The sequence below is a fragment of the Pan paniscus genome, chromosome 3, assembly GCF_029289425.2.
Source record: "Pan paniscus chromosome 3, NHGRI_mPanPan1-v2.0_pri, whole genome shotgun sequence".
NCBI classification, from domain to species: Eukaryota; Metazoa; Chordata; class Mammalia; order Primates; family Hominidae; genus Pan; species Pan paniscus.
Genome location: NC_073252.2, coordinates 162715202 through 162731561, shown reverse-complemented (window position 1 = coordinate 162731561; position 16360 = coordinate 162715202). Strand labels below are relative to the sequence as shown.

Genomic DNA, 16360 nt, shown 5'->3' with positions numbered 1-16360 from the left:
GGAGAGATCCACCCACTCACCCACTGAGATGCAAACTAATCCAAAGGGGCTTCTATTCCTCTTTCAAGCATAGGGAGTGCTCAACGACTCCACCCTGCGACCCCAGGCTACGGGAAGCAGTTGACCCTGCAAAGCTCTCCACTCCCTCACCATCTGGGAGGGGACGCTGTGCTGGTGAAGCTTTTAAAACCAACTTGCAGACTTACTTGGACCCTCAAGTTTACTCGTATAAATAAAAAATGATAAGAATCCGAAAAGAGAGCCAGGGGAATTAAATGCCAGTTGCGGCCAACAGGGCCCTGATCACGGAAGAGGGCGCCCCCAGCTCTCAATCTTCATACAATCCCTGCACCCAGGGTCACAGAGCATGCGCAGGTCCTTCCCGCCCACTTCCGGGGCAACTGCCAACCACCGCGCAGGCTGAGCCCCAGGGAGGAAGCAGCCCACTTGGTGGGGTTGGGGTATGAGTCCTTCCTCGCGGGGGCTCGGTGGGTCCTGAGTATTCTTTGGCCGGGTTTGCTGATCCGTCTGCTCCAGGTGAGCTGGGAAGGCCGCAGGAAAGGCCCAGAAGGGCCTCGCCAGGAGGCTTAACTGGACAGGGGCTTCTTGAACATTCTCTGTGCCTAAACCTCCGGGTCGCTGCCTGCCCACGACTGGATCTCCTTAGTGTCTGGCATAGCTCTTGTGAAAAATTCAGGATTGTAGAGTTAGAATGGGGGTGTTGAGCCTGTATCAATTAAGCTTTAAATGTTATTATCTGAATTAGGGTTTATGAAGTGGCTATGTTATCTTCAAAGAGTTAATGTACGTGTTTGGGAGTGGGGGTTGGGGAGTTAAGGGAGCGAAGTGGTAGCTGCCAGTTGAGAACCCACCAGCCTACGTCGTCTGCACCCTCGACCTATGTAAGCATCCTTTAATCCTCACAAGGGTCTTACAGGTACGAATTATCATTTCAACTTTGTGGATGAGGCGCTTTAGGTGCAGGCATGTTAAGAATCAGCCAGTATGATGATGGTTGAAACTGAGAGCTTGGAGTCTACCACAGGTTTTATTTATTCCTCAAACAAGCTAGAGACATATTGCCACCAAGAAGCTTGCTGCCTGGTGAGGGGTTTTTACAGTTAGGTAAAGAATTGCAGAGTAGCTGTAAAATCACATAACTGTGATATGTGACATGATGGGAGCTAGGCAAAAAACTTGGACTAGATCTTAATGGATCTTTTTGCTTTGTTTTCCTTAAAGCATAGATTCACAAAGTACAGTCCGCAGGCCAGCAGCATCATCTGGGAACTTAGGAAAAAACCAGCCCTACTGAGTCAGAAACTGGGGATGTGGCCCAGGCAATCTTTTACCAAGACCTCCAGGTGATTATAATGCAAGGTAAGATTTGAGAACTGCTTCCATAAAGTAATAAAGGACCAGTGGAATGTTTTCAGTTGAAATATGAAAGGATTCTGTTTGTATTTGAAAAGGTCAGTTTAGCTACAGACTTAAGAAATTGGAGGCACCATTGTGTATCTAGGAGAGAGACATAAGTGGTTTAAACTAGGGTGGTGACTGTGCCTACAGAGCTGTTCTGTTCACTTAATGTCCTGATTTTAAATAGTAGAGAAGACTGCTTTGGGTGTATGCTTGGGGAAAGGAGGGCACAATGATACCTGGAGTGAGTCCTCTTGTGTCCTTTGTGAAGGGGTGGCCTGCCCCTCCACACCTGTGGGTATTTCTAGTCGGGTGGGACGAGAGACTGAGAAAAGAAATAAGACAGAGACAAAGTATAGAGAAACAACAGTGGGCCTAGGGGACCGGCGCTCAGCATACCAAGGACCTGCACCGGCACCGGCCTCTGAGTTCCCTCAGTTTTTATTGATTATTATTTTCATTATTTCAGCAAAAAGGAATGTAGTAGGAGAGCAGGGTTATAATAAGGAGAAGGTCAGCAACAAACATGTGAGCAATAGAATCTATGTCATAATTAAGTTCAAGGGAAAGTACTATGACCGGACGTGCACGTAAGCCAGATTTATGTTTCTCTCCACCCAAACATCTCAGCGGAGTAAAGAATAACAAGTCAGCATTACTGCAAACATGTCTCGCCTCCCACCATAGGGCGGTTTTTCTCCTATCTCAGAATTGAACAAATGTACAATCAGGTTTCATACCGAGACATTCAGTTTCCAGGGGCAGGCAGCAGACCGTGGCCTTCCTCCATCTCAACTGCAAGAGGCTTTCCTCTTTTACTAATTCACCTCAGCACAGACCCTTTACGGGTGTCAGGCTGGGGGACAGTCAGGTCTTTCTCATCCCACGAGGCCATATTTCAGACTATCACATGGGGAGAAACCTTGGACAATACCCCGCTTTCAAGGGCAGAGGTCCCTGTGGCTTTCCGCAGTGCATTGTGCCCCTGGTTTATGGAGACTAGAGAATGGCGATGACTTTTACCAAGTATACTGCTTGTAAACATTTTGTTAACAAGGCATGTCCTGCACAGCCCTAGATCCCTTAAACCTTGATTTTATACAACACATGTTTTTGTGAGCTCCAGGTTGGGTCAAAGTGGCTGGGGCAAAGCTACAAATTAACAACATCTCAGCAAAGCAATTGTTTAAAGTACAGGTCTTTTTCAAAATAGAGTCTCTTACGTCTTCCCTTTCTGCATAGACACAGTGACAGTCTGATCTCTTTCTTTTCCCTGCACTTTGCACTGTGCTAGAGTCCTTTTTTGTACATGTTTTCTTAAAAGTACATTTTTTTCTTCTGATTTTACCATTTTTTGCAATGATGCTCTGCAGTTTACTAACTATGTGACATTGGGCAAGATTCTTTTTTTTTTTTAAGATGGAGTTTTCCTCTTGTCACCCAGGCTGGAGTGCAATGGCGCCATCTCAGCTCACTGCAACCTCTGCCCCCTGGTTTGAGCCATTCTCCTGCCTTAGCTTCCCAAGTAGCTGGGACTACAGGCGCACCACCATGCCCGGCTAATTTTTGCATTTTTAATAGAGACAGGGTTTCACCATGTTGTCCAGGCTGGTCTCGAACATTTAGGACCTAAGGTAATCTGCCTGCCTTGGCCTCCCAAAGTGCTGAGATTACAAGTGTGAGCCACCGTGCGTGGCTGGGCAAGATTCTTAAAACTTTTTCAGGCTCAATTTTTCCAATCTCTGAGCACCCTATGCAACCTCACTCCCATTCCCATGCACTTTCTAACTTTCTTGTTCTGCTCAACAGTACCCATTTGAAAGTATTAAGCAGGTATTGGGAGTTACCATAGCGACACTTAGTGTGGGCAGGTGGGAAGAGTGGTTTGTAAGAGACAGTATTCTTTTTATTTCTTTTCTTTCTTTTCCTTTTGTAGAGATGGGATTTTGCCATGTTGCTCAGGCTGGTCTTGAACTCTTGGGCTCAAGCGATCCACCCAGCTTGGCCTCCCAAAGTTCTGGGATTACAGCCCTGAAGCCACCACTCCCGGCCATTATTCTATGTTTTCTGTAGTGTTGTGTTAGAATTTTTCACAAGTTAAATGTACTCTCATCCCTGGATATACAATATACACAGGGCATTGGTTCCAGGGCACCCGAAGATACCAAAATCCATGAATGCTCAAGACCAGTGGTTGGAGGTTCTGCATCCCAGGAATACTGTATTTTCGATTCTATCTGAAGTTAATTGTGTTAGTGGATGCTGAACTTGCCGATATGGAGGGCTATTTAAAATAAAGGATGTATTTTAAAATTCTAAAACTTCTGTCTTACTCCAAAATTAGTCTAGGAAAATTCTCTGAAGCACACCACTACTACAGTGAGCCTTTGGAAGTTACTGCCTTTACTAATCATTTCAGGACTAGCAACCTTATAAGCCATAACAGGTTTCAGGTGAAATGTCAATGTGCTGCTTTTTTGAGACAGAGCCTTGCTCTGTTGCTCAGGCTGGAGTGCAGTGGCACGATCTCTACTCACTGCAACCTCTGCCTCCAGGGTTCAAGCAATTCTCCTGCTGCAGCCTTCCAAGTAGCTGGAATTACTGGCATGCACCACCACTGCCAGCTAATTTTTGTATTTTCAGGAGAGACAAGGTTTTACCATGTTGGCCAGGCTGGTTCTCAAACTGCTGACCTCAAGTGATCCACTGCCTTGGCCTCCCAAAGTGCTGGGATTACAGGTGTGAGCCACCACGCCTGGCCCAATGTGTTTTATATGTAAGTAAATATAGGTTATCTCTATATATGTATGTATTACATATAATACATCAACTATAATATGCTATAATAGAAGTATGTGGATTCAGCTAAATTTGTATGACCTCTTGAGAGATTTTCTGAGATAGTCCTACAATATTTTTTATTGTACATGGGTTAAATGCCAAGGACTGTGACAGGTGTCTTACATAATTTATTCATTTATGCTTAAAACCTGAGAGAGTATTATTTCCTACTTTCTGAAAAGTGAAACTCAGAGAAATTAACTTGACCAAGTACATGTAGCTAGCTAAGTGTTAGAGTTGGATGAAAACCCAATTCTGTTAGGTATTGTTAGCTCTCAGTTTGTATTTTATCTCTTTTCTCCATTGTAGTGTTGGATCAGTAAGCCCATTTTTCCCTTTTAAAATATTTAGGATACATTATTAAATATGAACAACTGAACATATCAAATATGAAAAATCTAAGTTGATTTGATATATAGAGGGGTGCATAGGATGCCGTGGGAGTGTAAAGAAGGAGCAGTACAACTTAGTGATTATCATGCCAGTAGTTATGCCAATTAGCGTAATGTTGGATAAGCATGTTCAAATTCTTGTAGACTCCGCTTTTACAGCTCTAGGCTTTTATAGCTTTAATTGAGGATAATAGCTCCTAACTTATGGAGTTGTTCTGATGATGGTTTAATTGAACCTGTGACTATATGGAAGATCCTTAGCATAGTGCCTGACATATAATAAATTATCCTTGAGAACATGTGTCTTGGGCTGAGTCTCTAGAAGGACCAAAACTTAGTCCTAGGGAAGAAGTGAGGGTAGGGTAATCTAAGCAGAAAGTGGTTTGTGCAGAAGAGGGAAAGCATGATACCTGTGTTTGTTTGTTTGTTTTCGTTAAGTACTTTAGGAGACTGTAGCCAGATGAAGATAATGAAATACGAAGGGTTCTGAATGGCGAGCTAAGGGTGAAAAACTTTGTCCTGACTTGTGGGGAGTTATAAACAGATTGTTATGAGGGGAAACAACATTTAATTTGTTTAAAAAGTGAAGGCCTGAGGGACAAGTTAAATGATATCAAGAAGCAATAGACATATCAGGTGCGGTGGCTAATGCCTGTAATCCCAGCACTTTGGGAGACCAAGGTGGGCCGATCACTTGGGGTCCAGAGTTCAAGACCAGCCTGGACAACATGGCGAAACCCTGTCTCCACTAAAGTTACAAACCTTAGCCGGGTGTGGTGGCACACGCCTGTAGGCCCAGCTACTCAGGAGGCTGAGGCAGGAGAATCACTTGAACCCGGGAGGTGGAGGCTGCAGTGAGCCAAGATTGTGCCACTGCACTCAAGCCTGGGCCACAGAACAAGGCTCCACACACACACAAAAAGCAATAGGCAAATCTTGAATTTGGGGTAGTCTAGGACAAAGGTGGAGGCAGGGAACATTATTCTAGACTGAAAAAGATTTAAAAGAACTAATAAGCAAATGCAATACATGGCTCTTGTTTGGATCCAGATTCTAATACATCTAACAGAAAGCTCCTTTGGTCAAGAAGAATTAGCTACAACTTACATGATATTCTTATAAGAAAAAGAGGTTGTTATACTTCCCATTTTACAGGTCAAAGAAATGCGATTCAAAAAAAGACACATCGATTTTCTAAAGATACACAGTCAATAGCTGAGCCAGGATTCAAACCTGGTGTCCTCTCAATAATGTTAGTGCTTACATTGTGAAATACTGCCTCCTGTAGCATGTTGCTGTGATAGCTTTTGCTTGTGCAGTCCTAGGACACTGAGTTAAAACTTTAAGTTTGGGAATAATGGATAAATGGTGACTTTCTAGGGCTACTGCATATTTTCCTATTCTGCTAGTCTAAAGAGAATTTCTGTATAGTAAAAGAACTTGCTAGGTCACCAAGACAGAGCCAGTTTCACATATCAAAACCATGCACATACTATTACTCTCACTGTCGTTGGGTTGTGAGGAAAATGAGAGGAAGAAGAAGAGTTAAGAAAGTGTCTGGGGAAAGGAGGTGAAGGGGAAAAAATACTGTATTGATGGTTAGGTGGCTTGCAAGCTTTGATGGAGGAATTTGACTTGCTTAAAATCGGGTACCTCTGGGTGTCTTGAAAGCAAGCCAGGAAGTTTTTCTGCCTCACTTTTGTTTTGAAAGTGTCAAACTTACAGAAAGATTGAAAGGGTATGCATCCTTATGCTTTTTCCCTGGATTCACCCCTGTTGTTAACTGTTTGCTACATTCATGTTTTCTCTATTTACACTTTTTTTTTTTTTTTTTTGAGACAGAGTGTTTCCCTCTGTCACCCAGGCTGCAGTGCGATGGTACGATCTCCACTCACCACAACCTCCTCCTCTCGGGTTCAAGCAATTCTCCTGCCTCAGCCTCCTGAGTAGCTGGGATTATAGGCATGTGCCACCACACCCAGCTAATTCTGTGTTTTTAGTAGAGACGGGGTTTCTCCATGTTATTCAGGCTGGTCTAGAACACCTGACCTCAGGTGATCTGCCCACCTTGGCCTCCCAAAGTGCTGGGATTACAGGCGTGAGCCACCGCACTCGGCTACACATTTTTTTAATTGTTGAACCTTCTGAAAGTTTCAGATGGCTTCCCGCTGTGCATCAGTATATATATATATCTCCTAACAACAAGGGCATTTTACTTCTTACTGTGATAATTTTATTGTGCTCAATTTAACACTGGTACAACATTATGTGATATACAGTCCATACTAAGAATCTCATATTTATTTGTTCCCCATTTTTTTTTTGAGGGGGGAGATAGAGTTTCACTCTGTCGCTGGGGCTGGAGTGCCGTGCTGCAATCTCAGCTCACTGCCACATCTGCCTCCCGGGTTCCAATGGTTCTCCTGCCTCAGCCTCCCAGCTAATTTTTTGTATCTTTAGTAGAGATGGGGTATCACCATATTGGCCAGGCTGGTCTTGAACTCCCGGCCTCAAGGGAGCTGAGCGCCTTGGCCCCCCAAAGTGCTGGGATTACAGGTGTGAGTCACCACACCCAGCCTGTTCCCAGCATTTTTTTGTTTTGTTTTGTTTTTATTTCAAGATCTCAGATTCAATCAGGGGTCACACGTTGTATTTATCATGTTTCTTTCCTCTCCTTAAATGTAGAAACCTTTTTTTATGCTTGTTTTTCCTGACGTTGACATTTTTGAAGAATGCATACCAGTTTTCTTGTAAGAATGCTCCACAATCTGAATTAGAGTAATTTTCTCATGGTTAGCATGAATGGCAATATTTTTGGAAAGAATATTATATAGGCAATGTTGTATACTTGCCATAGCATCCTATCAGGAAGCACATAAGTTTGTCCCTTATTTTTTAGTTTTTTTTAAATAAGTAATGTATGGCGTGAATCTCTGCAATATGAGTATCTTGTTTTTCCAAGAACTTCCACCCGTGATTTTAGCATTCATTGATGATTCGTGTGTGAACGTTTAATACATTTGTGATTATGGATCAGATTTTTAACGTGGTATCTTTTCTTACTCATAGGAAGGATTCCCTATCCTGGACCCGAGGCTGCTTTCTTGAAGAAAACTTGACTTTATTTCATTTAGTGGGAAGAGCAGCAGCCCAGCTATTAAGTTTTAATATGCAACAGGCTGCAGGCTGTGACGTGTTCGTGGCAGTAGACTCTGAAGCTCAGGAGCTGAGGGCTTAACAAGTTTCTAGAAGCTGCCATCAACATGCCAAGTCAGTAAAACTGAAAGTTGAGCAGATTTCAAGGTCTGGGGAGGATATCCACTGCGTACTGAGTCTTGAGCTCTAGAGAGCTAGGCCTTGCTAAAATAAAAGAATTACCTTACCTACCATCTTTGTTCAAGTCTCAATGGAATTTGTGATGGCCCTGGCTGACCTCCGAGCAGAGGCTAGCTGTCCCATCTGTCTGGACTACTTGAAAGACCCAGTGACCATCAGCTGTGGGCATAACTTCTGTCTCTCCTGCATCATTATGTCCTGGAAGGATCTACATGATAGTTTCCCCTGCCCCTTTTGCCACTTTTGCTGTCCAGAAAGGAAATTTATAAGCAATCCCCAGCTGGGTAGTTTGACTGAAATTGCTAAGCAACTCCAGATAAGAAGCAAGAAGAGGAAGAGGCAGGAAGAGAAGCATGTGTGTAAGAAGCATAATCAGGTTTTGACTTTCTTCTGTCAGAAAGACCTAGAGCTTTTATGTCCAAGGTGCAGTTTGTCCACTGATCACCAGCATCACTGTGTTTGGCCCATAAAGAAGGCTGCCTCCTATCATAGGAAAAAACTGGAGGAATACAATGCACCGTGGAAGGAGAGAGTGGAACTAATTGAAAAAGTCATAACTATGCAAACCAGGAAATCACTGGAACTGAAGAAAAAGGTAAAACATAGGGCAGAAGAAGTCAAGTCTGAATTTGAGCAACTTAGGTTATTTCTCCTAAATGAGCAAGAGACTGTTCTTAGGCAATTACAAAATGAAGAGATGGATATTTTAGCACAACTAAATGAAAGCCTAACAAAATTTTCAGATTATACCTCCTCATTAAAATATCTACTAAAGGAGTTAGAGAGCATATATGTGAAGTCAGAACTGGAATTACTGGCAAATGTTAAGGATATCTATCACAGATATAAGAATTTAAAATTCCCTGAGCTGTTTTTATTCAAATTAAAAAAATATGGTTACCATCTGCCTCCACAATATTCTGGCCTAGACAAAATTATCAAGCGATTTCAAGTAGATGTAATTCTAGATCCTGAAACAGCACATCGTAAACTTATAGTCTCAGAAGATAGAAAAACTGTGCGCTATGGAAATACAACACAAAATGTACCTCATAACCCAAGAAGATTTTATCTCTTCCCAGCTGTTCTGGGTTCTAAGGGATATAGTTGTGGCAGGCAGTACTGGGAAGTAGAAGTGAAAGACAAGCCTGAATGGATTCTTGGTGTCTGTAATGACTGTCTTCCCAGAAGGAGGAAGAGTCAACCAATTTTAGTACAGGATGGATTATGGGGAATTTGGCGATCTAGTCAGAATAATTATATTGTATTGGGCCACAAGGAAATTATTCTGCTGCCACAAGTAATTCCTAGTAAGATTGGCATTTTTTTAGACTATGAAATGAATGAAGTTTCCTTTTATAATTTGAGTGATAAATCTCTTCTCTATACTTTTAATGATAATTTTACAGGAGCACTTTGGCCTTATTTTTATACTGGAACTGACTCAAAACCCCTTAAAATTTCTACAGTAACAGATTCTGAATGAATTATTAGAAGACTCAGTTTCTTTCACCTAGTAGACATAACTGAGCCAGTGAATCTAGTTTTGGCTGTTCTGTATTTTGTCCAGTTTTTCCCATAAAAAAGCAATATTTTTTATCTCAGTTTCAGCAACTTCCAAAAGATGTGATTATGGGACCTACTTTATATTAAATTATGGGGTCAGCGACAAGGTACTTTAGAAATTCTACAGTAAAATACTTGAAACATATATTACTGAAGAAATGTATTATGTAAGAAAATCTATTACTTTTGTAATTGCCAATAAAAGCCCAATACTTTTTTTTCTGTATTTCTTATATACTTTTCCTTTAAGAAAGATTAAGTCTTTATTAAAGGCATTCATCATTACTCTTGGACTACTGCTATGTAAATACAGCCTCTTTTCTTTTTCTTTTCTTCTTTTCTTTTTCCTCTTCTCCCCTCCCCTCCCCTTTTTTCGTTGCCCAGGCTGGAGTGCAATGGCCAGGATCTCGGCTCACTGCAACCTCTGTCTCCCGGGTTCAAGCAATTCTTCAGCCTCAGCCTCCCAAGTAGCTGGGATTACAGGTGTGTACCACCACACCCAGCTAATTTTTGTATTTTTAATAGAGACGGTTTCACCATGTTGGTCAGGCTGGGGTCGAACTCCTGACCTCCAGTGATTCACCTGCCTCGGCCTCCCAAAGTGCTGGGATTACAGGTGTGAGCCACCACGCCAAGCCAGGTAGCTACTTTCAACCTTTTTTTTTTTTAATTAAAGTTTTTATTTTTCTATTTTGCCCAGAGTGGTGTTGAACTTGTGGCCTCAAGCAATTCTCCTGCCTTAGCCTCCCAAAGCACTGGGGTTACAGGCATGAACCACCATGCCCAGTGCCACTTTCACCTTTCATCTGTTTACCTCCGTATTTCTAAGTAACTTACTTTATTTTTTATTGTGTGTGCCTTTGTTAGTATTGCCTTAGTCCTATAGAAAATGAGATGGCATTCTTACATCCTCCTCTGCCACACACACACATACTGTACATACACAACCGGTAGATAACCTGTTCTTCTGTTCCCACTGGACAGAGTACCCTCTAGTGCTGTTCAGCTACTGTCCTTCACTTCACTTTGGGAACTGATCTCTAGTCTCAGAATCCATCTTAACTTAGTTCCATCTTTTCCTCCTTAGGTTTATTCTGTTAATTCAGGAATTAACATCTTTCAATAGATCACAGATGGGTGACATTTGGAAAACTTGTGTCAACAAAAAAGACGAGCTTTTGATGGGATTATGTTGTATCTTTTTAGATTAATATGGAGAAAATTGACAACATGTCAGCTAGTAGACATAACAGTGAATCTATTCAATGAATTTTTATGTAATTGTCTCTGAAATTTGTAGTTTTTAGTGTACGTGTTATTTAACATGTTTTGTCAGATTTGTCCTTAAGTATTTAATTTTTCATGTTGATTATTTCAATTCTAGTTGTTCATTACTAGTATACAGAAAACTAATTTTTGAATATTAATCTTATTTCCTATAGCTGGCTAAACTCATTTTTAGTAGCTCTTGTTTAGATTCCATTGGAGTTTCCGTAGAGATAGTCATGTCATGGGCAGGTAAAGACATCTGTATCTCTTCCTGTGTAATACAGATCATTTTTCTCTTTCTTTTTCTTTTTTTATTTTTGACATAGAGTCTCGCTCTGTCACCCACACTGTAGTGCAGTGGCATTATCTCGTCTCACTGCAACCTCTGCCTCCTGGGTCCAAGCAGTTCTGGAGCCTCAGCACCGCACCATCTCCACCCAAAGTAGCTGGGATTACAGTTGCCTGCCACCATGCCCAGCTAATTTTTGTATTTTTAGTAGAGATGGGGTTTCATCATGTTGGCCAGGCTGGTCTGGATCTCCTGACCTCAGGTGATCCACCCACTCCGGCCTCCCAAAGTGCTGGAATTACAGACATGAGCCACTGCACCCAGCCCCAAAGTACAATTTTTAAAAATCTAGGTTTAATGTTTGAATTATTGTTCACAAGATTTATTTGAATTACAACTATTGCTTTATAACCACTTTTGCCAGCTTTTTAGAGGTAGTCACTTTGAACTCCTCAGCTCTTTTGGTATTTACTTTTATAGTCACTAAATCACATTGCAATAATACCTTTGTTCACTAAGGCACATTTGTTCACTAAGCCAGTGGCTCAGGTATCTTGGGGATATTCTTGGCATCTCTTGCATTGTTTTACCTGTCTTTATGTTTTTCCATTTGGAACTTGGTTTCTTGTTTAATTTGAGCACATCCTTCAGTAGCTTTCTAGTAAGGTTCATGGGAAATAAAGTTTTTGAGACCTTTGTATCTGAAAATGTCTTTAGTCTATCCTGATATTTAACCAGAAGTTTATCAGGGCCTGGAATTATAGTTTTAAAACAATTCACTCTTATGTATTTTTAATCTTTTAAATTGGGAAATATATTGTTATGATATTTACAATGTGTAATGAAATACATTAAGCCCGGGTGCAGTGTCTCACGCCTGTAATACCAACACTTTGGGAGGCTGAGGCAGGCAGATCATGAGGCCAGGAGTTTGAGACCATCCTGGCTAACACAGTGAAACCCTGTCTCTACTAAAAATTCAAAAAATTAGCCAGGCTTGGTGGCATGCACCTGTAGTCCCAGCTACTCGGGAGGCTGAGGCAGGAGAATCACTTGAACCCAGGAGGCAGAAGGTGCAGTGAGCCGAGATCGCACCACTGCACTCCAGCCTGGGTATCGTCTCAAAAAAAAAAGCATAGGCAGAATTCTATAAGCATGAGATTTAATCAATACATTACATAGATTTGGTCATGAACTCGCAGCCAAGGTCAGCTGGCGTTATAATGGATAAATTCAAGCTCCAGGTGCTATTGTAAAAGCTCCAGTTTAAGTTTTTAAAAACTTAAAAAAGCTTCAGTTTAAGTTTTTTGTTTTTGTCTTTTTTGAGATGGAGGCTCACTCTGTTGTCCAGGCTGGAGTGCAGTGGTGCAATCTCAGCTCACTGCAGCCTCCCTCTCCCGGATTCAAGCGACTCTCACGCCTTAGCCTCTGGAATAGTTGGAATTACAGACTCGTGTCACCGTGCCCGGTCAATTTTTGTATTTTTAGTAGAGACGGGGTTTCACCATGTTGGCCAGGCTGGTCTCAAATTTCTGATCTCAAGTGATCCACCCGCCTCAGCCTCCCAATGTGCTGGGATTCCAGGTGTGAGCCACTGTGCCCAGCCAGTTATTTTACACCAATTCAGAGAAAATTACACATCTGGTTAAATTACAATAATTAGTAGACATCAAAAATAGGATGACGTTGGTGAAATAAGTGTTATTAGAGATACATGGATCAACTGATATATTCGAGGATACATAAACTCAGTGGCTTCTGTGGACAAGAAAACAGTCATAGTTTAAAGACAGAATCATTTCTGTAAGTGATAAGGGTTTTGTAAATGAAAAATATATACTGATGTATTTCCAGCATCCCTACTCTGCACTCCCCTTGCCAGTTAGTTTCTGGCTACTTAATATTCCACCACCAACCTTATGTCCCAAGAAATCACTATAATATTCTCTTCCCCTTTTCCCCTACATAATCAGTCTTCCTAATTGTTCCATCCCTTATTCATCACCAAAACTAAGGCACTGAGATAGTGGAAAGAGCATGCATTTGAAATCCCATACTAACTTGGGCAGTTCGTGGCAGTTAACAATTTATTGCCTCCATTTTTATCTTTTCAAAGAATCAGCTTTGGTTTTGTTGATTTTTCTCTCTTGTTTCCAATTTTCAATTTTATTGAGTTCTGCTTCAATTTTTATTTTTGTCATTCTGCATGCTTTACATTTAAAAGTTCTCCATCTCTTTTTTCTCTAGTTTCTTTTCTTTTTTTTTTTTTTTGAGACAGAGTCTCACTCTGTCACCCAGGCTGGAGTGCAGTGGCAGGATCTTGGCTCACTGCAAGCTTCACCTCCCGGGTTCACGCCATTCTCTTGCCTCAGCCTCCCAAGTAGCTGGGACTACATGCGCCCACCACCAAGCCCAGCGAATTTTTGTATTTTTAATAGAGATGGGGTTTCACTGTGTTAGCCAGGATGGACTCAATTTCCTGACCTCGTGATCAGCCCGCCTCTGCCTCCCAAAGTGCTGAGATTACAGGCATGAGCCACCGCGCCCGGCCATTTTTCTCTAGTTTCTTAAGGTAAAGGGTTAAGTTACTGATTTTAGATTTTTTTCTAATATATTATAAATTTAATGCTATAAATTTCACTCTAAATACTGCTTTAGCTATGTTACACAAATATTGAAATATTGTATTTTTATTTTTATTTTGCTCAAAATATTTAATTTCCCTGAGACTTACTCTTTGACCCAAGGGGTATTTAGAAGTGTACTAGTTTTCACATTTTTGTGGATTTCCCAGAGATTTTTCTGTAATATCTGTTATAATTTTGTATAGTCTGATAATGTAGTTTGTGTGATTTCTTTTTTTTTTTTTTTTTGAAACAGAGTTTCACTCTTGTTGCCCAGGCTGGAGTGCAATGGCACAATCTCGGCTTACTACAACCCTTGCCTACTGGGTTCAAGCGATTCTCCCATCTCAGCCTCCCAAATAGCTGGGATTACAGGTGCACACCACCACGCCTAGCTAAGTTTTGTATTTTTGGTAGATACGAGGTTTCTCCATGTTGGCCAGGCTGGTCTCGAACTCCTGACCTCAGGTGATCTGCGTGCCTTGGCAGTGCTGGGATTACAGGCGTGAACCACAATGCCCGGCTGACCCCATAATTTATTATAAAGTAGGTCCTATAATCACATTTTTTAGAAGTTGCTGAAACTGAGATATAAACTATTCTTTTTTTGTGTGGGGAAAACTAGACAAATTACAGAATTATCAAAACTATATTCACTGGCTCAGTTATGTCTAATAGTTGAAAGAAAATGACAGTTTTTTTAACAGTTCTTCATTCAGAATCTGTTACTGTAGAAATTTTGAGAGGTTTTGAGTCAGTTCCAGTATAAAAATAAGGCCGAAGTGCTCCTGTAAAGTTATCATTAAAAGTATAGAGAAGAGATCTATTATTCAAATTATAAAAGGAAACTTCATTTATTTCATAGTCTAAAAAAGTGCCAGTCTTACTAGGTGTTACTTTTGGCAGCAGATTAATTTCCTTATGGCCCAATACAATATAATTATTCTGACTAGATCACCAAATTCCCCATAATCCATCCTGTACTAAAATTGGTTGACTCTTCCTCCTTCTGGGAAGACAGTCATTACAGACACCAAGAATCCATTCAGGCTTGTCTTTCACTTCTACTTCCCAGTAGTGCCTGCCACAACTATATCCCTTAGAACCCAGAACAGCTGGGAGGAGATAAAATCTTCTTGGGTTATGAGGTACATTTTGTGTTGTATTTTCATATTGCACAGTTTTTCTATCTTCTGAGACTATAAGTTCAGGATGTGCTGTTTCAGGATCTAGAATTACATCTATACTTGAAATTGCTTGATAATTTTGTCTAGGCCAGAATATTGTGGAGGCAGATGGTAACCATATTTTTTTAATTTGAATGAAAAAGGTTCAGGGAATTTTAAATTTTTATATCTGTGACAGATATCCTTAACATTTGCCAGTAATTCCAGTTCTGACTTTACATACATGCTCTCTATCTCCTTTAGTAGATATTTTAATGAGGAGGTATAATCTGAAAATTTTGTTAGGCTTTCATTTAGTTGTGCTAAAATATCCATCTCTTCATCTTGTAATTGCCTAAGAACAGTCTCTTGCTCATTTTGGAGAAATAACCTAAGTTGCTCAAATTCAGACTTGACTTCTTCTGCCCTATGTTTTACCTTTTTCTTCAGTTCCAGTGATTTTCTGGTTTGCATAGTTATGACTTTTTCAATTAGTTCCACTCTCTCCTTCCACGGTGCATTGTATTCCTCCAGTTTTTTCCTATCATAGGAGGCAGCCTTCTTTATGGGCCAAACACAGTGATGCTGGTGATCAGTGGACAAATTGCACCTTGGACATAAAAGCTCTAGGTCTTTCTGACAGAAGAAAGTCAAAACCTGATTATGCTTCTTACACACATGCTTCTCTTCCTGCCTCTTCCTCTTCTTGCTTCTTATCTGGAGTTGCTTAGCAATTTCAGTCAAACTACCCAGCTGGGGATTGCTTATAAATTTCCTTTCTGGACAGCAAAAGTGGCAAAAGGGGCAGGGGAAACTATCATGTAGATCCTTCCAGGACATAATGATGCAGGAGAGACAGAAGTTATGCCCACAGCTGATGGTCACTGGGTCTTTCAAGTAGTCCAGACAGATGGGACAGCTAGCCTCTGCTCGGAGGTCAGCCAGGGCCATCACAAATTCCATTGAGACTTGAACAAAGATGGTAGGTAAGGTAATTCTTTTATTTTAGCAAGGCCTAGCTCTCTAGAGCTCAAGACTCAGTACGCAGTGGATATCCTCCCCAGACCTTGAAATCTGCTCAACTTTCAGTTTTACTGACTTGGCATGTTGATGGCAGCTTCTAGAAACTTGTTAAGCCCTCAGCTCCTGAGCTTCAGAGTCTACTGCCACGAACACGTCACAGCCTGCAGCCTGTTGCATATTAAAACTTAATAGCTGGGCTGCTGCTCTTCCCACTAAATGAAATAAAGTCAAGTTTTCTTCAAGAAAGCAGCCTCGGGTCCAGGATAGGGAATCCTTCCTATGAGTAAGAAAAGATACCACGTTAAAAATCTGATCCATAATCACAAATGTATTAAACGTTCACACACGAATCATCAATGAATGCTAAAATCACGGGTGGAAGTTCTTGGAAAAACAAGATACTCATATTGCAGAGATTCACGCCATACATTACTT

General features: G+C 41.1%; 2 protein-coding genes across 2 annotated transcripts; one reads left to right on the top strand and one right to left on the bottom strand.

Annotated features, from left to right (window-relative positions):
• Positions 1 to 256: 256 nt before the first annotated feature.
• Positions 257 to 13513, top strand: TRIM61 (tripartite motif containing 61). The gene is made up of 4 exons (XM_008968195.4): positions 257 to 537; positions 1243 to 1380; positions 7722 to 11991; positions 12673 to 13513. The coding sequence occupies exon 3, from the start codon at positions 8059 to 8061 to the stop codon at positions 9472 to 9474; it is 1416 nt and encodes a 471-aa protein (XP_008966443.4). The 5' UTR covers positions 257 to 537; positions 1243 to 1380; positions 7722 to 8058; the 3' UTR covers positions 9475 to 11991; positions 12673 to 13513.
• A 934-nt stretch (positions 13514 to 14447) lies between these two features.
• On the bottom strand, positions 14448 to 15865 carry LOC117980108 (tripartite motif-containing protein 60). The gene is given in 2 exon segments (XM_034959366.4): positions 14448 to 14978; positions 14981 to 15865. Coding segments are annotated over 2 exon segments (1416 nt in total).
• Positions 15866 to 16360: the final 495 nt, after the last annotated feature.

Coding starts and splice junctions, on each gene's coding strand:
- TRIM61 (XM_008968195.4), top strand. CDS start 8,059: ATGGAATTTGTGATGGCCCTGGCTGACCTCCGAGCAGAGGCTAGCTGT.